This window comes from Octopus bimaculoides, chromosome 3, assembly GCF_046866305.1.
Source record: "Octopus bimaculoides isolate indiv1 chromosome 3, ASM4686630v1, whole genome shotgun sequence".
Taxonomy (NCBI): Eukaryota; Metazoa; Mollusca; class Cephalopoda; order Octopoda; family Octopodidae; genus Octopus; species Octopus bimaculoides.
Genome location: NC_142930.1, coordinates 442,703 through 469,446, shown reverse-complemented (window position 1 = coordinate 469,446; position 26,744 = coordinate 442,703). Strand labels below are relative to the sequence as shown.

Below are 26,744 nucleotides of genomic sequence, written 5' to 3'. Positions count from 1 at the left end.
TATGCAGTGCTCAGAAAAGGTTAACGAGATGACAGAAAGACATCATTTAAGTCAAGCAAAGAAAGGAAATAGAAATGAAAACTAGAAGTACGTGTATTGTAGACAGAATAAAACATAAAAGTGAACATGAAAAGAGTCCTAAAGATGAAAGGGTGGATGGGCATGTCAGGAATAATGTTGTTGAAATTTGGGAAGCATGGGATTTTTGAAGGATGTATTGTCCTGATAGCTAACATTTTCTTTATTACTACATTTGGTTTGTCTCTCTCTTCCCCTCTCTCTTGCTTGCCCTCCCTCCCTTCCCCCTCTCATCATTATGACTCTGATAAGTTAAAAAGTATTTCAAATAATTCCTTTCATTAGTTTATGAATCTCAGATAATCATCATCCTGAGTTTTGAACATTCAAATCAATGAAGCTCTCACTTCAAGTCATCAACTCTAACTTTCTCTGATGAATTTAATAAAACAAAAAAACAAAAACAAAAAATACTTTGATTAACTTTTCTTAACATCCAACTGATTCATATTTTTGAGTGGATTTCCTTCCTTCTCTACACTCATCCACCATTTAAACTAAATGTTGGTTGAACCAATAAGAGAAGCCATTACATACTGGCTCAATCTACAAGAAATGGCACCCTAGCCTTTTGCTCTTGTAAAAACCATCCATGCCCTACCACCCTAAACAACACATTACACTTATAATGTGTGATGTAACTGAAATAATTTTGATTTCCAGTCCCCTCCCCCAATTTTCTATAATATCTCCAAGAGTCTATTAGGTTCCTCTTTTCAGAACACTTTTCACCTAATGGAAATAGCAACTAAATCTCATTATCATTATGACAAAAGGAAGGACACATTGAATGATAATTTAGGCTTGGGTTTGCTATTCCATAGTTGGAACACTTTTGATCATAGGTCTTCCTTTTCGTAAAAGCCATCCATGCCTTCCCACCTCAAACACCACATTGCACTTATAATAATAATATCTTTAACATTTTTTATTCTTTCCACCAAATTTTACACCTCTCTAAATGGGTGGGGTGGGGTATATAGTCTCCTTTGAAAACACTGCTTTACATGGTCTCTCAACCTAATGGAAACAGCAGCCGCATTTCCCTATCATCTTCACAAAAGGGAGGACACATCAAATAAAAAGGGCCAAGAGGGGAAAAAAGAAGAAATTGGCATGGTTTAAACATTTTTTATGAGAAGTTCTGCTTGATCTTGTGAAAAGAAAAAAACATCCATGCCCATCCCCGCTGGAGACACCACTTTACTCTTATAATGTGTAATATAGGAATAATACTTTTAGCATTTTTATTCCCACCACCACTACAATTTTCTATAATATCCCCCAAAAGAGTGTTACAGTCCCCTTGGGAAACACTACTCTCATTGGTCTTTCAACTTGATAGATATACCAGACACATTTCCCTATCATTTTCACAAAAAGAAGGGAACATTGAATAATGGAGGCCTAGATACACTATTCTGGAAAAAAAAAATGAGGTGAGCATGGTTGGGGTGGTTTTGATTGTAAGTCTGCTAAGTCAGGATTGGCCTTGGGTTAAACAATAACCTGAGATGTATCTAATGTTTATATGGCTGAGACTTGTTAACGGAAGTGAGGAGAGGGAAACAGAGCATGGAAATTTCATTCTGTGATGAAAATATATTTTACAGGAAATCATTAACAGTGCATGGATCCAATAATGATAAAACAGTTTCTAATTAAAAATAAATTGGTAGTTATGTAAATTTTCTTGTTAATCTAAATTTACAGAATTACTTGCAGGCATGTCTATGAAATGTTTCAATGCAAACTTTGGAAAATAGCATTTTAATTATATTGCTATTTGAAGAATTCCATATTTGACTTAACACTTTATCTGGAATTGTTCAGTTGTTGATAGAATTGTAACTTTCCAAAGCTGGCTTTAAAAGTTGTTCTATTTCAGGAAGATATGGTCAATAACTGAAATACTAGAAGTTTCTTCATATGTTCTCCTGTGAATTCATCTGGATACGTCAACCTTGGGTCATTACATGCTTTATATCTTTGAACAATTAAATACCCCCATCCAGGCAACCCAGCCAGGCTTGATTAAGTCCCATGTTGTGTCCAGTTCGTATTACCCCATCTGGTGCTCACATCTGATCCACAGCCATCTTGAAGTCTTCCAGTTGCTGACTCCTGTAATAGCCAGCATGTTTTAGGCTCTGCAGAGGGAATGACTACAATTCCTTTCAAACTTTGCTTTTGTGACCTGGACATGAATGTTTTGAAACTGACCATTTTTACCATTACATTCCAGACAGATTTAGGGCTGAATCAGAAATATTGTTACAGCAAATATTCTGCTCAATACCACATGTTTGCATCTCAGTTGCTTGACCATAGCCCTTAATGGCTGACAATATGTACATCTCCGATGATGGGCAGTAGTGGGGGGTGGGGATCATAGCCATGCCTTGAGAGGGATTCTTTGAGGTTTGAATAAATGTAACAAAAGCAAAATTTGAAGGAAATCTTAGCCCTTTTTCATACTTTCTAGGGATAATAAGCAAATAGGAAATAACAGTTGCTATCCAAGGACAACAATCAAGTTACACAGTGTTATTAATATTTTACTTCAAAAAGTAAATAATCTTAACTATGGAACAAAGTCAAAGACATTATCGAGATTATTCTGCTAGAGTATGTCCTAAACAAGTCAGCAAGTTTGGTCTCTGGGCACTTTCTTATGGCTTTCAGGAAGATTGGGTGCTAAAAATGCAGATGGCACCCTTCAGCAGCCATAGTTGAATTTCTGCAAAGACGGGCTGGATGCTGAGTAGTGTCCTGGAATTTCACTGCATCATAGCTCACGTTTATCACCTGTTACTTGGACAGGTTGATCTCAAGCCCAAGGAGATTTCGGATTGACTTACTGAAGGTTCCCAACTACAGACTCAACGAAACCATCCAAGTTTGTGTCATCCAGGTACCAGACATTGAAGGGTGAGCAAACTGATCAGGTAACATCATCGATAACCAATGCAAAAAGGAGTGTGCTGGATATCTGTGGAAGAAACAATCCTGTGTTCAGCAACCATCATTGTATTGGATGTCCCATAGGAGAGGTATGCAAGTGTGGGTAACGAGAAAGTATGTTTTAGACATGTCTCCAAGATGTGCTCTCACCAAATGCTGTGGCTTCAGTAGGAAGTAAGGTGATGAGGGAGGTGTATGCTGCATGTAGTGTTTGGCCATAGGAGCAGCAGCCTCACATCCACACTTGACTCCCATCCTCAGTTGGACAAGGATTAGTGCCATGTCAAAACCATTCCTGACTGACTTACATGCTATCCTGGCTGAAAGTTGTCAAAAAATTGTCAAATGGATTCCTCCATACTTTTTCTTCAGTGCAGTCTGGTTGGCTGAGGAGAGATGTCAGGCACGGCAGAGGAGGTTCAAGCAAAGAAGACTCTCAGTAAGAGAGTGATAGACTGGAGCAAATGTGCCCCTGCTTTGGCAGAGTGTGATGAGATTGAATTTCTGAGGTGGATGGGTAGCAGGACATCTATTATGCCACTGCTGCTCACAGGAAAGGATCCCAGGGCAATAGCCACATATTCACTGGACATAGTCAAGGCTGCGTGTCACTGTCAGAGATTTGGAAATCCATGATATCTCCTGGAGGGTCTGGATGTTTGACATGGAGGACAGTCAAAACATCTGGTGTGAATTTGAACACTGCATCGAGTGAGGCCAGCACGTGCACTGTAGTAGAAACTTTGCACTTAGTTTGTGATTGACCTGGATTCAGAGCCTTTTTGCACACTTGGAAGAGGCCTGCATGTGCAATGTCAGCACTGGTGGGAAGCCTGAGAGAAGAGAGAGAGAGAGAGAGAGAGAGAGAGAGAGAGAGAGAGAGAGAGAGAGACAGAGAGAGAGACAGAGACAGAGACAGAGAGACAGAGACAGAGAGACAGAGAGAGAGACAGAGAGAGAGACAGAGAGAGAGAGAGAGATGCTAATTGGTGAAGAGTGGCTGCAGAAGGTGACATTGCATCTAAGCCTGAATGTCATGGAGGAACTGAACTCCCACCTGCCATTAGGATCCCAAGAACAAGCATCGCAAAACTGAATAACTTGTTCCAGTTTTTCAGGCTGTTAATTGTAAGTGCCTGCTCTACAGACAACACCTGCATTTTGGCCATTCAAGCGTGGGCAGCCTTGGGGTTCCTGATGATGATTCTTTGCAACTGCCTGAGATTTCAACCCCAAAATTTCATCCAGGCAGAACAGGGTCAAGTCTCCACCATGCCATAACTCTGTGTCTGTTTAAAGTGTTAAGTGAGATATCCCTCCACAGGAGGTGAGACAGCTCAGGCAGCGCCACCAGTGCAGGAATCCTGAGATGCATTGAGTGAGTTTGACACAAGAGAAGTGCAAGAAATTGTTACAGTTTGAGGATGGTGATCCTAAGATTTTACACATATAAATACAACAAATATGTTATATGTTTTGTACACAAACTGAATGAATGAAATTATTTCTTCTTAACATTCTTAAACATGCATGTTTTTAATGAAGTTTTCCAAAAGTACATTTTAAATGGCCTAGATTACGGCTGTGTGTGTGTGTGTGTGTGTGTGTGTGTGTGTGTGTGTGTGTGTGTGTGTGTGTGTGTGTGTGTGTGTGTAATTACTGAAAAAACATTTTTCAATGCATGATTATTAAGGAAATTTTCCATAGATACGTTTTTGATGGCATAGGACATGATTAAATTTCTTCTTAAATCTTATCAAGGCAATGGTACTTTTGTTGTAGGGAATTAGTAATAATGGTAGACCCCTTCCCATGTGATGAGTGGAATAAGCCAGTCACTATAAGTAAAGTGACGTTGGCCAGTATCAAGGTGAGTACATTCAGACTGTTGATAGTCATGTCTGTGCTGACATTGTAATTATTCTATGATACTACTGAGTGGATGTAATAACGATCCAACCGTTTGAGGATAATAATACTGTATGGCTGGGGGTTATACAATGTCAGATAGAAACATTCTATGGATGAATTTGGAACATAACAATATCTGTCAGAGTGACAAAAGACTGATACAACAGTGGCAAAAGACTGCTTTAGGGTGTAATAACTTTACACCCTAAAAAACAAATCTCTAGAAAATTTCACTTAAAAATGTGCATTTTAAAGAAAATTATAATACAACAAAGTTGAAGGGTCACACTTCTGTACAAAAGTATTATCTACCGATATTGTTTCTCTAAAAAAATAGTATTCATATTTTATCAACAGATTCTACATTATCAAAAACATATATCTGAAAATTTCATTAAAATAAGTAAATTGTTAGATGCTTATTTTTAATGCTTAGTTGTAGGTCCACCAACTTTTCCTGGTTAGTTTTTACTCATGTCATCGTCTCATAGTCACTTAGAGCTGCATTCCTCACCTGGATGTGTTTGATGTTTGACTCTATGACAGGGATGTCATTTGCATATGCAGACACAGTTCTTCCAGATCTTAGTTTACAAATAATTCTCCTCGAAGTCTCTATTTTCCACACTAGAGTCTTTAAAGTCAACACATATAAAATATATGAGAAGAGACAATCTTGATGGGTTGAGGGCATGATACAAAAGGGCTCTGATAAGGTGCTATATTCCACTAACTACTGAGTAGATGTTGTACCTTGCAGTGATTGAACCCCTAAAGACAGGACTAAAATCAGCTGCCATGAAGACAGCAACCAAGTGCAGGTGGCCACCCCTAGGCCTTCGATTGATCTGAATTGATCAATGACCCACCCATGCCAGGTTCTTTAGTCACCCTTTCTATAACGTATCCCTTGAGATCAAGATTGCCATGGGTAGACTTGTTTGAGATGGTGCATATAGGGGCATGACATCCAGTTTGGAATGATCCTGCAAAAAAAGGAATTTTTTCTCAATTTCTCCCACATAATTGTAGTCTACATCATTGAAGACTTGCCACTCAAAAATTTCATAAAAAAATATGCATTTTAAAGAAAGTTATGAGAAAACAAAGTTGAGGGGTACAGAAGTATGCCTCACCCACTTTATTTTCCTGCTAAAAAATTCATTTTCATATTTTATTAACATAACCTGTATCCTCAAAAATATCTTTAGAAAATCTCAAAACAAAATGGGAACATAATGAAAACCAGTTTAATTGGAGAATAACCCCTTTTCTGTTTCCTCTCACATAATCATAATGTATCAAAAAAGTCCCCTGGAAAAATTTCATTAAAAAAAAATGCATTTTTTGCAAAGTTATGGGAAAAAAAAGGTTATTCCAATTTTATTTTAACGTAATGTTTTTCTTTTGAAGGATATTATTCATTTCCTTATTTCGTAAAAGCACCAAGAAATTGGTTAAAAGCGAAACCATAATGATTGTCTGACGGCCATATTTTATGTCTTAAGTCTGCCATTGATTAAGGGGAAATAAATCCTGTTGACTGTCTAAGTAGGGAGATAAATGCTTCCTGCTCTGAAATTAATTGTTAATTAAGACATCGCGATGGCAGCACGGAATCTCGGCACTCCGTTTGGTAAGTTAGTTGTTATCTAGGATTTCATCTATTTTTAACGAGATATCAATTCAAAAACTTTATTAATTAACAATTTAGTTTTGTTTTCATTCCAAATATACCGATTCAGAGCTAATCATTTGGTCCCAGACTCCAATGAAGCACCGAGCTATTTAATGATAGAAAACTTCGTAAAAAGTTTGGAACTTCTTCAAAAAATGTTCTATCAACGAATAAAAGATATCTATTTCAAACATTTTCATCAATTTTTGATATAAGAGCCTAGATTTTTTGACCAGAAACATTTCGTTTGTTTTTAGTGTTTATTCTGAAGTTTCTTTAATCATCCGATTACTTTCTCCGCCCCCTTTCATCTTGGGAAACAAAACTTTGTTCTTGTTTATTTCAGACGTTGAACAATTTAACATCCTTTTTTCCCCCGCTCATCTTTTAGCACATATTTATATATGTATATATATATATATATATATATATATATATATATATATATATATATATATACATATATATATATATATATATTGGGCGAAGGGTAAGAATGCTCACACCCGCTGTTTAGGATTAGGTTTATTGTTAGGCCGAAAATGGGCGGTGGTGCGTAGTCTTTCCCTCCGCCGATTTCCCATTGTTTTGTGTAAGTGGACGAAAATGTTTGCGGTAGATATTTTCTGTCTCGTGATTCGATTTGAGGGGAAAACGACTCGGTGATTGTCCTCATTAAAAGTTCTGTTGACATCACGAGGGGGGTGGGCTGGAAGTAATGGAATGACATGACGGATATCAATCGGGAGTGGAATTGCATTGATTTCTATAGATTTGCCTTAATTCTGATCGGATTAGTTTGAAGATAGCCCCACAAAACGATGAGCTTAATACGTTTTAATGTTTTGTTTCATTGAACATTTGTACCAATATAAAATCTATAATGTATATTCGGAGAAAAACGGGGATAGGTTATGACTTCCTGAACAAATTAACTTTTTACGATTAAATTATATTATTATATATAAAATTTAATATTTTTAAACTTCAAATTTCTTTTAATAAAACAACACAGATGAGTAACAAGACAACGTCAAATTTTAGAAGATTAAATTAACAGATAAATTATTCTTTAAAAGATTTATAAATTTTTTCAGTTTCTGTTTGTTAGAATTTAAACAGAACTTTGTAACATTCCCTCTATTTATAATGACCCAAATCTCAATCGATTCTCATTCATGCAAACAATAAATCATTAGCTTAATTAATGACCACAAATTCATGATTCTAGGTGTGTTTTTCGTGGGTGGTCACGAGTTAATTCAGTTAGTCCGGCTGTCCCATTCATAAGTACCATGTGAAAACGGATGGAATACAACAGAAAGTAAATGTTTAATCGAGTGATTGGGCTTTGCTGACCAAAATGTGTCAAGTGTTTATAATGCAGTAGTAATCATTTGAATTATAAACACAAGGCCAGTAAGTTCGGGGTCGGGGGTCAGTCAATTACATCGACCCCAGTGTCCAGCTGGTACTTATTTCGCTTAATGTTCACAAGTACACCGGAACGAAAAAAATCGACCCCTTTTTTTGTTTTTTTAAATTTTTTCGGTTAATGTTTACAAATTGATCCGGAAACGAAAATCAGGGGGAAAAAAAGAAAACAAAATGTGTATAAAACAAGTATGAAAGAAAAAACAAATGCGTGCAAGATCCGAGTTTTTCCCTCAGAACTTTTAGGAAAATGTGGGATTTTTTCAATGAAATTTTCTAGAAATACTTTTGAAACAGCATACATTACGATTATAAAGTAATTTGTGGGGGAAAATCTTGAGGTGGGGGAGAGGACTTTCGGAAAATTCCCCAAGATCCGAGTTTCAACTTTCTACAGATATCCTAACGTAGTAGTAGTAGTAGTACCACCACTACACTACGTTGTGTTTATTTCGATCCACTTCCAATAATTTTTTATGTTTTGACTTCAATTTTGTTTCATTTTATCCTCAATTATTTTTACGCTTTTTTTTAACCCTTCCGTCGTTATTCTCATTCACTCATTATTACTCTTTCTCTCTCTCTGTATATATATATATATATATATATATATATATAGTGATATATAGACACATATATACATCTATATACAGATATATATATACACACACACACATATATCCAAATATTAGGGAAAAACTCGGATCTTGTGTGAATTTTCCGACGTCCTCTCCCCACAAATTTCTTTATAATCGTAATTTTTGAAAAGTATTTCTATAAAATTTCATTGAAAGAAAACCCATTTTCCTAAAAGTTATGAGGGAAAACCTCGGATCTTGTGAACTTTCCAGGGTCCTCTTTCCATCTTCCCTTTGCTTTTCTCCCCTCCCCCCATATTCGTTCCCATATTTTTCCCAAATTCGTTTCCTACACATTTTCTTTTTTTAAAACCCATTCCGAGTCAAGTTGTAAATATTTAACCATTCTTTCAGCGAACTCCCTATGTTTTCGATGAAAGGGATTCTGAATATCCCAAACATCATGTTTTCAAAATGTTCAATTCTTCCCTCTGACCTCAAATTTTTAAATTTTCACTTTTTCTCGAATTTTCTTTTTTTTTTTTCAGTCAACGTGGGGAAAAAAGATGGAAATTAAGAATATGGAAAAAAAAAAAAAAGAGAACAGAATTTCAAATTTTCTATGAGGAAACTCCAAAACTGATTCATACACTTTGTGTGTTTGGGCGAATGAACAGAGAAAATATGCTAGAAATATGTTTCTCCATACCTGTCGTCTTCATCGGGTTTGCTTTTTCCCTTTTAAAGGTAAAACCGTCCTGAGAGAAGCAAACACGATATTCAATAATATGTTTGTGTTCTTCATTGAGAAAGAATAAAAACTTCTTGGGATCTCTTTCATGTGTATTCTGCCCACCGCCCCCAAAAGTTGGTATATTCGGAATCTACATGATATAAAACATATTCGTAGAAAATTTCATTAAAAAATATTCATTTTTCTTAAAGTTCTGATCATCCAAAGTCGGGAGGGAGGGAACAGGAATCTATAGTTATGCCGAGATTTTAAGTGCACGGTCCCCGCAAAGTTGACCACAATCGATCCAGAGAGGATAAGTTTTTTTGTAAAACAGATACTCCAGATCACTTCCAAGGACACCGTGAAAAGAAATCTGAAAAATCTCCGTCAAAACGGGAGAAATTCCAACTTGTTAGCGCTTCCTGACTCCAAAGTCGGCCAATGTATGTCTTTAGGTTGTCTTTGTGTTTGACACTCCGTCACCGCTTATAAACCGTTGTTGCTCGACATTATTATTTACAATGAAGAGAGAGATGTGTGTCCTCATCGTACTTATTGTTATCACAATGTTTCAGCTGATCTACTACTCTCCAGCCTTCATCATGTTTTCTGCTGGAATTTTCGAACCCAGCATCTTTATTTGACGGTTGGATGTTAACTGTGTAGAAAACGAAAAAGAGTTGGCGCAAACGAATCTGGTGGCGGGGGGCTTTCGGAAAATGCAGAAGATCCGATTTTTCCCTCATAACTTTCGGAAAAATGGATATACATTGATTTTTTTTATGGAATCCCACGGTTTTGGTTATGGAGGATCCGATTCTGAAAAAAAAAATAAAGAAAAAATTTCAAAAATCGCATTTTCAAAATTTAAGTTCAGCTGTTAGATTTGGCTGTTATTTCTTGCATGTGGATAGCCTGCTTGAAGGCCAAGGCCGTAGAATTGTGAGGGGAGGGGTTATGGGGTTATATATATGTATATATATATATAGATAGATAGATAGATAGATAGAGAGAGAGAGAGAGAGAGAGAGAGAGAGAGAGAGGTTATGAGAGGTAATGGTGTCATTGAGACCCAAAGGTATCAGGTAATGCTGAGTAAGGGCTATGGATAGACCAGCTGTATCCTAATATGCCACATATTTTATGCACTTTAGAAATAATCCCTGATGGACTAGGGGCTTTCACAGTCTTCATATTCTTAACTACTATCAAGAAGAATGGTTGAACCCTCACTTATGTTCACATTAGGACAGCTCTCTCACATTTCATATTTGCAAGCCATTCGTTTTCACTTTTAGATAGCAGGGGCGTATGAATCAATTTTGGAGTTTCCTCATAGAAAATTTGAAATCAATTATTTTCTTTTTTCCATATTCTTAATCTTCATATTTTTCCATGTAGATTGAAAAAAAAAAATCAAAAAAAGTTAAAATTTAAAAATTTGGGGTGGAGAGGGGGAATTGAAAATTTTGAAAATATGGTTTTTTGGCATATTCAAAATCTCTGTCATCGAAAACATGAGAATCTGCTAAAAAAATTTCGTAAATAAAAAAGGTCTATTTTCTCATGTAGGTGTACTTGTAAACAATAACCCTATCATCATCGTTTAACGTCCGCTTTCCATGCTAGCATGGGTTAAACGATTTGATTGAGGACTGGTGGACCAGGTGGCTATACCAGGCTCCAATCTGATTTGGCAGCGTTTCTACAGCTGGATACCCTTCCTAATGCCAACCACTCCGAGAGTGTAGTGGGTGCTTTTACGTGGCCGATGCCAGTGTTGAGTATGCACACTGACATTACTCATCCATCGGAGCATACTGGCTTCATTCCTTGCGAGCTTACGCATGTCCTCAGCAGTCACGGCCCATGTTTCACTGCCAAGTAGCATGACTGTTCGTACACATGCGTCATACAGTCTGCCTTTTAATCTGAGTGATAGACCATTTGTCACCAGCAGAGGTTTGACTCCAAAAGGATGAAAGTCAGAGTTGATGTCAGCAAGATTTGGAATTCAGAACATAAAGACAGACAAAATATGCTGCTAATTATTTTGTCTGGTATGCTAACGATAATTAATCACAAGTACACATGATGTGTAAGTTTTTAACAAACACATGCTCAGCGTTATGTTTATGATGACATCTATTTTATCAACCTGTTCTGCTGTTCATTGGCATAGTCTTACTTCTCCAGTTACCAAGCCACAACCTGAGCAACTTGTTTGGTTTATCGTAACTCCTGCCATTGCCTTGTATTCTTTTAAAATGGAATCACCTACCTGAACTTCCACGGTGTCTGACACCTCGAGTGTGGTGTCATCAACATCTGCCAACACAGCTCTCCTGCATCCCAGTTCAGAGAGGATGCCTTACAACAGTCCTAGCTCCTGCAGCAAATGCCAGAATGTATAGAAGAGACGAGAGAGGACAGCCCTGATGGATTGAGCACTAGATATGAAATGATTCTGAGAGTTGACCATTTATTTTTACCACCGAGCAAGCACCAATGTGCTAATTCTTTCTACTATAGGCACAAGTCCTGAAAAATTGGGGTAGGTGGTTAGTCAATTAAATCGACCCTTCACTCAACTGGTACCTATTTTATCAACTCCAAAAAGATGAACGACAAAGGGAGGACATTGTAGTGAAAGATGACTTCTTTGATGAGAAATATATGAATAACAGGAAATCTAAATGGTAAAGAATTGTCTGAGTGTCGGGTAGAATGTTTCACAGTATTTGTTCTCATATCTGTTGCTCAAATCCTATCAAGGTCACCTCTGCCTTTTGTTTCTTCAGGGTCAATAAAAAAAAGTACCAATCAAAAGACAGTGGTAGAGTTGTAAGAAAGTTGGATGCCTTGAAGTATTTGTTCCAACTTTTTATGTTCTCAATTCAACTCTCACCATGGTCTACTCAGGTGATAGACTTAAGCTGTTGACCAGTTCTGACCCTTTGAGGGCTTTTAGCTGAATTTACTCTGCTACAAGTATGCAGGCCCTGTTTTCTTCCTTGCCACACTTATCAGCCTCAAAGGCCCTGTATCAGGTCATGAGCAATGCTTTCTCTCCAGAATCAAAATTTCTATTTAACAAATCTCAAAAATATTCCTGTAATCAAGAAATAACGAGATAATATATATTTCAGTACCGCCTGAATGGTCTTCGTGCCGGTGGCACGTAAAAGCACCCACCACACTCTCAGAGTGGTTGGCATTAGGAAGGGCATTCAGCCGTAGAAACTCTGCCAGATCAGATTGGAGCCTGGTGTAGCCATCTGGCTCACCAGTCCTCAGTCAAATCGTTCAGCCCATGCTAGCATGGAAAGCGGACGTTAAACGATGATGATGATGATGAAACTTACTTGATGCTTGATGGTAACTTTCTATTTATTATTATTCACTGAGAACAATAAATATTATTTAAAGTTCTAAGGGAAAATTAGGTTATATATTTTGTACATGTTTGTATGTGTGTGTGTGTGTATGAGAGTGAGAAAGAGAGATTGTGTGAGTGTTACTCAGTAACACACACAATCTCTGTCGTTCTCAATCTTATAAACACCAAATACTTATCAGAAAATCTTCTTTTCACCACCAACTGATAATTTTGCAAGATAAAACCCCTTAATAGAGAGTGGAGTTTGTGCAGAGAATAAGGCACTTATACAAGCAAATGTACATACACAATAAGCTGTATTGTTGGTGTTTTTGATTTGTTTCTTTAACAATTTCAAAGGTCATTTCTTTTCATAGATCAGTTGTGACCTTTTGGGTTCATCTCTATAGTTTTAACCTTTGACCTTTCTGGATCACATCTATGTATTGCTATCCTTTGATCATGTGTTTGTTTTGTGTGTGTATTTTTTTTTACTCGTTTCAGTGATTTGACAGTGGCCATGCTGGAGCAATGCCTCAAAGGGTTTTAGTCAAACAAATCAACCCCAGGACTGTATTTCTTGAGCCTAGTACTTATTCTCTTTTGCCAGATCGCTAAGTTACAGGGATATAAACATACCAATACTGTTGTCAAAGGTGATGGGGGTGACAAACAGGGGGCACTGGCTGCAGCTACGATTTCGGTTTTACTTGACTCAACAGCTCTTCTCATATCATATTGCCCGACGCATCAAGGGTACTCTTAAATGGGCCCGGACATGCAACACTGGCATCGGCCATGGCTGCAATCTGACTTTAGTTGCCAGGTCTTCTCAATCACAGCATATCTCCAAAGGTCTCGGTCTCTGTGAGGCTCAACGTTCGAAGGTCATGCTTCACCACCTCGTCCCATGTCTTCCTGGGCCTACCTCTTCCACAGGTTCCTTCCACAGTTAGGGTGTGGCACTTCCTCACACAGCTGTCCTTATCCATATGTAACACATGACCATTCCAGTACAGTTGTCTCTCTTGCACACCACATTTAATGCTTCTTATGTCCAACTTTTCTCTCAGGGTGCTCACACCCTGTCATGTATGCACACTGATATTACACATCCAGTGAAGCATACTAGCTTCATTTCTTTCAAGCCTACACATGTCCTCAGTAGTCATGGTCCATGTTTCACTGTCATGTAGCGTGGCATTTTGCACCCATGCATCATATAGTCTACTTTTCCTCCTGAGCGAGAGGCCCTTAGTTGCCAGCAGAGGTAGGAGCTCTTATTCTAACCGCCAAACTCTCAGAGTATCCACCCCCACTACAGACTTGGGCGCCTAGGTAGCGGAAGGTATCAACTACTTGTTTTTCCCCCTGGCATGTGATGGAATCTGTTTCCTGTACATCTTCAGTGTTTATTGCCCCTGTATATCTGCCACATGCAAAAACTATCTTCGCTGTTAACCTTCCTTTGATATTACTGCACCTTTTATGTGTCCATAGCTTACACTGGGTACATCATATGAAGTTTCTACCCATGCCTTTTCTACAGATCAAGCAGGGCCATCTACCTGAAGGTGTTTGTGATTTGTCAGCCTTCCTACTTACTAGGACTTTGGTTTTTGCTAGGTTGACTCTAAGGCCCTTCGATTTTAGACTTTGCTTCCACACCCTAAATTTCGTCTCTAGTTCTGGTAGTAACTTGGCTATTAGAGCAAGGTCATCAGCATAGAAGAGCTCCCAGGGACAGCCTGTCTTGAATTCCTTTTATTGCCTGGAGGACTATGATGAATAAGAGGGGGCTGAGGACTGATCCTTGGTGAAACCCTACTTCTGCCTGGAATTCTTCACTCGTTACCAACCCTCACCTTACTGACAGCATCCCTGTACAGGGCTTGTACAGCTCTTACCAAACACTCGTCTTTCCCCAGTTTCTGCATTGACCACCAGATAAGGGATCAGGGGACCTTGTCAAAGGCTTTCTCCATGTCAACAATGGCCAAGTACAGAGGTTTGTCTTTGGCTAGGTACTTCACCTGCAGCTGCCTTGCCAGAAATATAGTATCAGTATGGCACAAACCATACTGCATCTCATCTAGGCTAATTCTCTCCTTAATTAGTTGGATTATGACCCTTTCTGTAACTTTCATCACCTGATCCAATAATTTGATACCCCTGTAGTTATTTCTGTCTAAAGTATCACCTTTACCTTTGTAGCAGTTGACTATGGTGCTGCTACACCAGTCATTGGGTATGACTCTTTCATGAACTACCCAATTTACGATGCGAATGACAAAACCATAACGCACACCACCCGATATTTTAAGCATCTCAGTGGTGATTCCTGATGGACCTGGGGCTTCCCCTGTCTTCATATCTTTATTTGCTTTATTATCAATATTATTAATAAAAAACAAATAAGTGTTTGGTTGCTACACTTTGATAGCATTTGATGTTCGTAGCTAACTCGTGGACCTCTCTTTAACATTTAACTTGTAAAACCTTTTATATTTCTTTTCAGATGAAACTTGGCTTCAAAATGTCTATATGAACTTTCCGGCCATTCAAAGACGTGCTAACACTCTTGGTACACGTCGTACTGTGAAGAAACAATGGCAGGTAAAAAAAAACAGAACAAAAACTTTCCTTTGTTATCTTTGTTCCTGTATAATAAATGACTAAGCTCACCTGTCACTTCTTGAGTACCAATAAATCAGATTGCTATCTAAACAAGTTACTATTTAGATAAAGAATTATTTGATGGCGGGGGGGGGGGGGGGCCTAAAAAAATCATTTATTTTTTTTTCTGAAAACCGTTACTGCGTATATCATATAAGTCACACTTTTTCAAAGGAATGTCTCAAAAATACCCCAGGCCCTAAATACAAAGTTGGGCCTTCCACAAGCTTTAACATTCAGACTATTCTGTCAAAATATTGTGTTTATTTATTCACATTGTTTGGAATTAATCATGGATTATCTTGTAGCTTTGAGATTCTGATGATGTGATTGTTTATCGTTGGTGTAAAAGGTCAGATCTGGTCAGTTTGAATAAAAAACAGAATATTTTGGCTGAATATGGCCATTTGAAATGTGAAAAGGCTAATGCACTAAAACTTTTTTTTTTCCTGAATATGCACTGCTAAAGTTGGGTTCTGTCTAATATGCCTTTGTGTCTTTTATTCCATCAAATACAGTAATATGTACTTTGGAAGTTTAGAATTTTCCTATGAAGTTCAATAAGAAGCCTCCTTTTAGACATTAAAGTAACACAGATGGCTGTTGGAATGATTTGTGTTGAATGTTATGAATTATTAGTTTGAACATCTTCAGATGTTAAAATATCTTATGGGTCATCTTATCATTTATAAATGATATTATACTCATTTTATAAAATGTAAATGGGGTTGAGAGATAAATCCAATAATTTTTTTACAATTTATTTTAAACCTTACTCATCCAGTGAAGATAACAGGTGAAAGTATCATGAGAGTGTCCCATCTACTGGGCCAATTCCCTGGTGGATTGGCACAAATCCTTATAGATGAGCTTGTTCAATTCTCATTGAACTGAATAGGTTGGCCAGAATACAGAAAAATCTGTGAAATTGAATTTTCCCTCCTTGAAGCATGAAAATCATTTCAGTTCTTTAAAAGTGTCTTCTCTGTACACAGAACAAATGTCTCAACTGGCTTTGGCAACTTGATTGAAAGATGGCCTTGTGTCTGAAAAGAGATCAAATTCAGATTTCAAAAATGATTAACAAAAGTCGTGGAGGAAGAACAGGGTTACAAAAAAAAAAAAAAAACTACAATAAGAATATTTTTGGTGTTAATTCAAATAACATTTGAAAGAAGTGGATAAATTTTTCTTGACAACCTAATAAATTGAAATAGTGTAAAAATGTATAAATTTTACATTCTGAATATTCTTCTCTTTACTTTCAATGACGTGTGAAATTCAGTTAATTAAATCTTGTGATAAAAATAGTTGTGTGTGTCAAGTGGTATTGCTAATTACTAAGATGTTGGATTCATTTAGATTCCTAAAGTTTAGTCTTCACTCGATATCAACATGTTAAGCACAACTAATTGTAAAATATGAAAAATATTTTCACACTTACCAAACTGAACCTGAAATAATCTCTGTCACCTATTTACATAATTTTTTTCTTTTTCCTTATCTTCCAGCATCCTTCATTCATTGATGCTCATCACTTCTCCAATTATCTCTTATTGTCTCTCAACTTCCTGTTGTTTAATTAACAAATCATACTTGACTTACACCTGAATTGATGGTATTCTCCTCCACTTTGTGTTTGTTTTTCTCGACTATTCACAAACACAATTTGTCCACAGCTTTCACATAGTTTGCTTTTTGTTTGTGGAAAGAAGCTTTTTGCCAAAGCAAAGAACCAAGTTATTATCCTAAAGGATTCACTTACATGGTTCAACATTGAATTCTTGTGAGATGAACTCAAAGAAAAGACTATCATCATGAGAAGAACACTCTCTCTAGCCATTTTCTTTTTATTCCCTTTTATTAATTACAATTACTTGATATTTGTTCTTGTCGTTTGTGTGGTAAAAATTTTCTCTGACTTTCAGGCTGCCTGGTTGCTCAGAGCTGTAACCTGTATAGATTTGACCACTTTGTCTGGTGATGACACTTATTCCAATGTTGATAGACTTTGTTTTAAAGCAAAACATCCAATCCAAACTACTTTACTCAAAAGTCTTCAAATGCTTGACAAAGGTGGGTTGACATGTTTTTTCAGTTTTACACCTGTTTTTCCATGAATTATAGACATTTATATCATTACCATCAAATGTCCACTTTTTCATGCTCACATGGGTCAGATGACGAGATTTTTCTGTGGCTGAATGTTCTTCATGTTGTTGACCCTAACCTGTTTCCAAGTAAGGTAATATTTCTCCATGGTCAAATTGCTGGATTAGGTGATGAAGGTCACGGAGAGGGTCATAGCCCAACTAATTAGGAAGCGAGTCAGTTTAGATGAGATGCAGTTTAGTTTTGTGCCAGGTAGAAGCACCACTGATGCTATATTTCTGGTACGGCAACTGCAGGAGAAATACCTAGCCAAAGATAAACCCCTATATTTGGCTTTTGTGGACTTGGAGAAAGCCTTTGACAGGGTCCCCCAATCCCTTATCTGGTGGGGCTGTACAGGCCCTATACGGCGATGCCATCAGTAGGGTTAGGATTGGAAATAAGTATAGTGAAGAATTCCGGGTAGAAGGAGGGATCCACCAAGAGTCAGCCCTGTGCCTCCTCTTATTCATCATAGTCCTCCAGGCAATAACAGAGGAATTCAAGACAGGTTGCCCCTGGGAGCGCCTCTATGCTGATGATCTGGCCCTCATAGCAGAATCACTACCAGAACTAGAGAAGAAACTTCAAATTTGGAAGCAAGGTTTAGAATCGAAGAGCCTTAGAGTCAATGTTGCAAAGACCAAAGTTCTAGTAAGTAGAAAGGCGAACACATCACACACCCCTTCAGGTAGGTGGCCCTGCTGGATCTGTAGATAAGGTGTAGGTAGAAATTCCATAAGATGTACCCAGTGTAAGCTATGGACACATAAGCAGTGCAGCAATATCAGAGGAAGATTAACCGGGAAGACAGCTCTCACGTGCAGCAGATGCACAGGGGCAATAAACACCACAGATGCTCAGAATACAGACTCCATCACATGCCAGGGGCAGAAACTGGAAGTAGTTGATAGCTTCCACTACCTAGGGGACCAAGTCTGTAGTGGGGGTGGATGCTCAGAGAGTGTTACTACTAGAATAAGAATAGCCTGGGCAAAGTTCAGAAAGCTTCTACCCATACTGGTGACAAAGAGCCCCTTGCTCAGAGTGAAAGGTAGATTGTACAATGCATGTGTGCGAACTGCCATGCTTCACGGCAGTGAAACATGGACCGTGATTGCTGAAGACATGTGTAGGCTTGAAAGAAATGAAGCTAGCATGATCTGCGTGATGTGTAATGCCAGTGTGCACACACGACAGAGTGTAAGTGCCTTGAGAGAAATGTTAGACACAGGAAGCATCGGATGTGGCATGCAAGAAAGACGTTTGCGTTGGTATGGTCATGTACTACGGATGGATGAGGAGAGCTGTGTGAAGAAGTGCTACTCCCAAACAGTGGAAGGAATCCAGGGTAGAGGGAGACCCAGGAAAACATGGGATGAGGTGATGAAGCATGACCTTTGAACGTTGGGCCTCACAGAGGCAATGACAAAGGACTGAAACCTCTGGAGGTATGCTGTGACTGAGAAGACCTGGCAAATAAAGTGAATCCACAGCTGTAACCTACACCAGCATCGCAAAACCAGCCCATTCAAAAGTACCTTGGATCATAAGGCAACATGCCGTGCTTGAGGAGACCTATTAAGTCAAATACATCGACATCAGCAATATCAAAATCAAATCAAATGGAAATTGTAGTTGTGAGCCCCATGCCAGTAGCACATAAAAAGCACCATCCGAACGTGGTCGATGCTGGTGCTGCCTTGACTGGCTTCTGTGCCAGTGGCACGTAAAAAGCACCATCTGATCGTGGTCGATGCCAGCTCCTCTGGCCCCTGTGTAAAAAGCACGCACTACACTCTCGGAGTGGTTTGCATTTGAAAGGGCATCCAGTTGTAGAAACACTGCCAGATCAGATTGGAGCCTGGTGCAGCCTCCTGACTTCCCAGACCCCAGTTGAACTGTCCAACCCATGCCAGCATGGAAAACGGATGTTAAACGATAATGATGATGATGAATTGTGGCATAATAAACTTGCTAAGTTATGTCACTGGAATGACATCCTTTGAATGCAATTATAAACATTTACTACCACTATTACTATGTCAACAATAAATAAGTACAATTAAAACAGGTGTTGATAGGGCTGACACCTTTTAGAAATGCATAGATTTGGTTCTTAGTTTTGTACTTCAAAGGATTTTAAAAAAATAATTCGTCTCCCATGTTGATGTGGGTTGGACAGTTGAACAAGACTGCATCATGCTCCAAGACTGGCATGGTTTGTACCTCTGGACGTCCTTCCAAACAGCAGCCACTTTACACAGTGTGCTGGGTGCTTTTTCATGGCATCAATACTTGAGAGGTTACCAAATAACTTACAAAACTAAAAGAGCCATCTCAAATGAGAGAAGCAAATGGCTTTGTGTTATGTGTTAAGTGGTTATAATTTTGATAGCAGGACTGGCATGGGTTTGTTGTAGAGGAAATTCTTGACTGCCTTGTGTTATATAGGAGTGGGTGGGAGTAAGTGAGAGATAAAGATGATGATGACAAAATGTTGGAGTGTAGTGTCAAGGTAGCAGAAGGGGAATAGAAGAGAGTGGGGAGAGAAGATCAAGACTGAGGTTGCAAGTGTGGTTGTGGATGGGTAAAGATGATTACAATTTATTTGTTAGATCTGTTTTTCAGTCGTTTTTGAATTCTTTTCTGGCAGATATTAGAACAGCTGCTGTTTGCGTTTATCCCAACCGAGTGGCTGACTGCATCAAAGCTCTAAAGAAAGCAAATGCTTCCAATATTCCAGTCGCATCTGGTAAGTGGACGTATTTCTATAGAATTTTCAGGTAACTATGGCATTGCACCATCTATGTAGTTTCTTCATTGGCCTTACTCTAATAAGTGTGTATGATAATAATAATGATAATAATAATGATAATAATAATAAATGATAACCATAAATAATAAGAGAACACAGTTTTCAATCATTGAAAGATTCTGTTGAAAGTTTGCTTTTATCATTCCATTTTCAAAAAAATTAAATGATCAATTTTCTATAATTCACTTAGTGGCCACTGGATTTCCAACAGGACAATGTGGCCTTGAAAGCCGGCTGCAAGAAATCAAGCAGGCTGTTGCTGCTGGTGCCACTGAGATAGACATTGTCATCAACCGACAACTAGCTCTTACTGGTGACTGGAAAGGTGAGTGGTCTGTTAAGAAAACAGCAACAGTTTCAGTTTACTTTCTGATAGAATATCTATGTGTGATGTCCCATGGCTGTGTGGTTAAGAAGTTTGCTTCCCAACCATATGGCTTTGGATTCAGTCCTACAGTGTGGCAGCACCTTGGGCATGTGTCTTCTGCAATAGCTTTGAGTCAATGAAGGCCTTGTGAGTGAATTTGGTGGATGGAAACTGAAAAAAACCCCTTTGTTTGCATATGTGTGTGTGGTAATTCCTGTGGGACAGCTTGCTGAGTGCCACAGACCAAATCTGTGGTTGGTGCAAAGTCCCTTCCAGATGTAGGGTAACGTGGTGGTGGAACAATACCATAGACAGGGTCACTAGAGTAAAGAAACAGGCCTGGAACACCTGGAAGAGTAGGGGCAGCAGGGAACTGCATCAGATAACCAGAAGGGAATCTAAGAGACAGGTATACATAACCAAGGGAGAAGCAGAAAAGAAGAAATTTGTTTATGTTCAGTGTCGTGAGGACCAATGAACTGAAGTATTTCGGATTGCAAGACAGTGTGTAAGAGAAAATTGTGATGTCATAGGGGAGAAGTGTGTCCACATGGATGATGGTGCACTTGCTTTTAATGAGTCTGCGAAAAAAGAGGCTTGAAGATGCCATTATGAAAGACTGCTGAACATGGGGAATGAATGGGAGGAGGAATGTCTGCCAAATGTTGACCCAGTAGAGGGACCAGCTATCTGAATAGACAGCTCCCTTGTAGATAAAGCAATTAAGGGTATGAAGCCAGGAAAAGCCCCTGGCCCATCAGGAATCACTGCTGAGATGCTTAGAACATCTGGTGGTGTGGGCTATGGCCTAGTCACCCGTATTGTAGATTAGGTAGTTTCTGAAGGATTCATACCCAATGACTGGTGTAGCAGCACCATAGTCAACTGCTACAAAGGTAAAGGTAATGCCTTGGATAGAAATAATTACAGAGGTATCAAATTGTTGGATCAGGTGATGAAAGTTGATATATATATATATATATAAACAAATTAAAGTATTTAGCATCTAAATTCGGCAGGGAATTTATCAGCAGGTAGTTTAGCTTAATCACTTTAGTAAATCACTCAGCTGGAGTCTTTGGGGGATATGGGTTCAAGTTCCATGGCTGGTTGTTGGCAAATTTTTCCACCTGATAAAGGTAATTTACTCAATATTCCTGCTGTTCTAATGGTGTTTCTGTATTCAAAAATAATTATCATCTTATCTGTATATCTATATCATACATGGGTCATTGCCAGTGCTGCCTGACTGGCTCCCTGTGCCAGTGGTACGTAAAAAAGCACCATTAGGTTCATGCAAACGTGGAAGAGGACATTGAAATAGCTAAGAGGATGATGATGATGATGTTTATTTAAAAATGTAATCCAAGGTAGCTATGTACAATATTTTGCGAGGTTTCCCTCAATTCAATTGCTTGCTATAAACAGTGGAAACTTGCAAATCATGAGAAACAAGACTTTACTTACAGGATATTTATTTTGAATTTGTTTCTTTTATTTCATATTTTCAGGTGTCTATTCTGAGGTGAAACAGATGAAAGAAGCTTGTGGAGATGCTCACCTGAAAGCCATCTTAGCTGTTGGAGAACTTGGAAGTATGGTTAATGTTTATAAAGCATCTGTAGTCTGCATGATGGCAGGTATGGTTGTTGTTGTTGTTTGTTTTTTTTGTTTTTTTGTTAATATACCAACATTTAAAATATTGGGTTGTCAGAAAAATCTGTTTGTTTCATTTTCTACTTGGCAATGCCATTGTTACCTTTTTGGAAAAAGATAAAATTTATTCAAGTTTCAAAACTGATTAACAAAAGTTGTGGAGAAAGAACAGAGCTACAAAAAAAAAAAATAATAAATAAGAAAACAAAACACTATCATAAAAATATTTTTCATGTTAATTCAAATAACATTGGAAAGGATTAAATTAAATGGTAAAAGAAAGAAAATGAATAAATTTATGACAATTCAATATCTGTTATAGGATAAAATTGCCATTTGTTGTTGGCATATAAATTTTCTTGCTAATACTTAATGGTCTCGTTAGTAGTATACCTGCCATTGTTGTTGTTGTTGTTCATAAATTTAAGATTCTCACAGGGTTACCATCTTTCTTGTTATCACAGGAAGTGATTTTATCAAGACTTCAACTGGTAAAGAAAGTGTGAATGCTACTTTCCCAGTAGGGATTGTGATGGCCAGAGCAATCCGAGACTATTACAAAAAAACTGGATACAAGGCAAGAAAAAGAAATTACTTTTTTTTTTATTAATATTCAAATAAATCTTTCTTTTTTATCCTATAATATTGAAAATTTTTGATGAACAAAGACTTCTTGTCATCATCAGAATTGGCCCATTTAAAAGTACCCCTCCCCACAAATTACTGCCCTTGTGGCAAACTTTGAAACTATTTTTATTGTTGTTGTTGTTGTTAGGGCTGTGGATTGGTAGAGTTGTTAAAGCATTGGAGAAAATACTCGAATTCTCTTTCTTTTGAATCTAGATGTTTTAAGTTCAAATCCTGCTATAGTCGACTTTGCCTTTCACTTTTTCAGGGTCACTTATTATTAAGGTCCTAAGACAATATGCTGGGTTTGACTTTGCCTTTCATCTCTCCAAGATTGAGATGTCCCACTCATACCAGCATGGCAGATGCTTGTTAAATGATGATTGAATCTGTTGTCTTCTTTCTTAAGAATACGTAGCTTTTGTACCCCTCTCAACTCTTGGCACTGCTCTCAATCAAGGGGTCTTGCCTTGCAAGCTACTTGGTAATTTCATTAGTGCTGGCTCCACGTATAAAAGTACCCAGTACAGGGGTTGTGAAGTGGTTGTCCTTAAGAAGGGCACCCAGTTGTAGAAACTTGGCCAAAGAAGACACTGGAACTTAACACAGACTTGTTGGGTCCTGTCAAACCATCCAACCTCTGCCAGAATGGACTAAAGATGCTGAATCATCATCATCACTTAATGTCCATTCTCCATGCTGGCATGGGTTGGACGGTTTTACTGGAGATGATAAGTCAAGGAGTTTGCACCAGGCTCCAAAGAATGATGATGCATTTTACCTACCTGTCTACGTTTTGTGTTACTCTCCAGAAATTTTATTTGACAAATGAAATCTGGACATGCAAAAATTTTATATTTTGATCTCAGTGGGATTTAAATATGGAATATAATTTGAATAAATATCGAAAGGTATTTTCTTGCAGTGCTGTAACAGTTGCACTTGCTCACTGCCTTAAATAATAAAATGATACCTCCCGATGTATCTGCTGTTTGTGTCAGACTCCAGAAATTTGATTTAAAGGAAGAAACTTTTTACATAAAAAAATGTTTTTATGAAAGGAATGGTATTCATTTCAGTGAGACATTTAGATAAGAAAAATATGTTTTTGTTTACAAACAAATGCAATAAGAAACCATAGATGCAATAATGAATGAAAGAAAGTTTTAAAAAAAAAACAAACAAACCACGTAGCTAGTGTGTGTGTGTTTCTGTTTCTGTTATAAGTTTCACTCATTTAACCAGAATTGATGTCTTTGATTGGTACTTTTATTGATCTTTGAAATGAATCCGTATGAGTTTTGAACTGAGATATTGTAACAAAATTCAATGAAGTACTTTGTCTGAGACCAGTTCTGCCATCCACTTATAAATATGTAATCATTGTGAGGGACAGACTGACAGAAATGGAAGCCATCTCATATGGCAGTGGTCAGCCTTTGAAATGAATCCTTGGAAGGCTCCATAGAAGTAGTTGGTAGCTGAGGTTAGAGACAAAGGGATTCTCTCTTTGAGTGAGAGGTAGATTCTAAATATGTTGTTGGATGTTAGCAGATTGAAGGGATGTGCGAAGACTGAGCTTTCTTTGTTGGATATGTAATGATTGGGTGAAAGAGGAATTAGATGTGCAAACAAGAAGCTAATTGGTGGCCTAGTGGTTAGGTTGTTGCATTCATTATTGCAAGATTCTAGTTTCAGTTCCTATACCGGGTTGTGCATTGTATTCTTGAGCAAAACACTTCACTTCATGTCGCTCTGTGATCACTTCGACATCTGACATGTGGCACACTATGCCACATGTCGTGTTGATGGAGGAGGGAGTGAGCTAACATTTGATTATTATAAAGAAGATCATTTTGTGCAGTTTGTTGATGAAGAAGTTGCTCCGAGTAGAGAAAAAAATGTTGGGTGAAAAAGTACCAAATAGAAAGAACCTGTTTAAAAGAGAGGAAAACATGAGTTGAAATGGTGAAAGCTGATCTCAGGCAACAGAGCCTTCGAAAGGCAATGAAAAGTGACTACAAAAAGAGGGAAAACAGTGTGTTGCAGAAGGGCCCCATTCAACTGATGGAATCATGGGGAAACAGGTTTAAAAATTAGGATCGTGATGCAGACGGAACTGGGTGATTGAGAAATTTCCTTCCCAACCTCCTGGTTTCCGGTTCAGTCCCACTGCGCAGCTCCTTGGGCAAGTGTCATCTACTGTAGACCCAGGCCAAACAAAGTCTTGTGAATGAATTTGGTTGATGAAAACTTAAAGAGACCCATCATTTGTTTGTATATATGTATATAAGCATATCCATGTCTTGATTCCACACCATAGTTGGAAATAAGCATCGCTGCCATACAGGCAGTGTCCTTCATTTCCAAATTTCCATGGAAACACGTGGCCAGGAAGAAACTTTACCTTGCTTGGAAACAGGTGAGACTTGGTGACAGAAAGAGCATCCAGCCATAGATAAGTCTACCTCAACAAATGAGAACATGGAAAAGTGGACATTAAAAAACAATGATGATCATTTAGAAGTATTTCTATTGCAAGTGTGTCTAATAATTTGAGATTTGAATAAGTTAAAAGATGTATTTATATTTTAATCATTTAGTTTACATTATTTTTTCTTCCTATATTACAGGTTGGTTTCAAAGCAGCTGGTGGTATTCATTCTGCCAAAGATGCTTGTACATGGCTCTCACTAATGAAAGAAGAACTTGGAGACGAATGGACAAAGCCTCATTTATTCAGAATCGGTGCCTCTTCCCTTTTGGGTGACATTGAAAGGCAAATTTTCCATCATGTTACTGGTCGTTATGCAGCTGCTTTTGAACTGCCATCAGCTTAAACCTATTAATCAACCATCACAAAGGTCTTATTGAAGTCTGTTGATACGAAGCCATAGATTTATTTTTATATATCCATGATTCATTACTGGCTGTATTTAGTATTTCGCTGCAGACACACATGCACACACTCTTTTCAAAGATTGTATTTGTTTTTATATAGCTCTTTATGTTAAATTTAAATATTTTTACAAAAAAGAAAAAAAAAAAAAATTAAATAAATATTACAGTTTTTACCTCTGCTAATTAATGTTCATTAATTATTGATGATTTTCCAAACTTTACCATGAAAGATCATTTTAGAATGAAGAAAATTTATGCTGATATATTTTATGCAGGAACCATTAAAAAGCTTTGCTCTTTATTCCTCTTGTACTGCTACTTACTACATCTGCCTTCCCAAACCATTTCTTTTACATTCTCCCCACCTTACTGCTATTTACCATTGACCCCCCCTTCCACCCTTGTACACTATTCATTACATTAATGAATGGATGGTTTGACAGGATCTGATAGGTTGGAGGACTGCATTGTGCTCTTGTATCTGCTTTGGCATGGTTTCTATGGTTGAACACTCTTCCTACCATCGACCGCTTTACAGAAAGTAATGGATGCTTTTGTATTTGTAGCACCAGCACGAGATTTAGAAACATATTACTCAAAGCTTTTGACAAAATAGAGGAGGATAAAGCATCACATAATGGGGAAGATAATTGGAGGTTTCTACGGGACAACCTGCTGAGGGCCACTGACCAGATCTGTGGATGGAGCAAAGTCCCCTCTCAACCCAAGGTAACATGGTGGTGGAACAATGTAGTTGACAGGGCCATTAGACAAAAGAAGCAGGCTTGGA

The 26,744-nt window shown here is 37.9% G+C and overlaps 1 protein-coding gene and 1 long non-coding RNA gene across 3 annotated transcripts in view; one reads left to right on the top strand and one right to left on the bottom strand.

Moving 5' to 3' along the window:
- The window catches only part of LOC149136424 (uncharacterized), a 114,578-nt gene extending 104,456 nt beyond the window's left edge, over window positions 1–10,122 (bottom strand). Inside the window, exon 1 of the long non-coding RNA XR_016240949.1 lies at window positions 9,353–10,122. This is a non-coding gene — a long non-coding RNA (uncharacterized LOC149136424). The remainder of the gene's footprint in view (window positions 1–9,352) is intronic.
- Window positions 6,434–26,137, top strand: LOC106874653 (deoxyribose-phosphate aldolase). Of its 2 annotated transcripts, none has more exons than XM_014922450.3 (8): window positions 6,434–6,589; window positions 15,277–15,374; window positions 17,363–17,510; window positions 20,242–20,340; window positions 20,594–20,728; window positions 22,282–22,410; window positions 22,891–23,003; window positions 25,687–26,137. In XM_014922450.3, exons 1-8 carry the CDS (start codon window positions 6,559–6,561, stop codon window positions 25,891–25,893), a joined length of 960 nt encoding a protein of 319 aa, XP_014777936.1. In that variant the 5' UTR covers window positions 6,434–6,558; the 3' UTR covers window positions 25,894–26,137. The 2 variants fall into 2 exon arrangements, with proteins under 2 accessions (XP_014777936.1, XP_089204555.1); XM_089348429.1 differs by lacking the exon at window positions 6,434–6,589 and adding an exon at window positions 12,733–12,757.
- The last annotated feature ends 607 nt before the right edge of the window (window positions 26,138–26,744 follow it).

Bases quoted from the DNA above. Each gene is read 5' to 3' on its own strand.
- LOC106874653 (XM_014922450.3), top strand. From the start codon at position 6,559: ATGGCAGCACGGAATCTCGGCACTCCGTTTG. The intron at 20,729-22,281 runs GTGAGTGGTCTG...TCATATTTTCAG, and splicing joins TCTTACTGGTGACTGGAAAG to GTGTCTATTCTGAGGTGAAA. The intron at 23,004-25,686 runs GCAAGAAAAAGA...CCTATATTACAG, and splicing joins ACAAAAAAACTGGATACAAG to GTTGGTTTCAAAGCAGCTGG.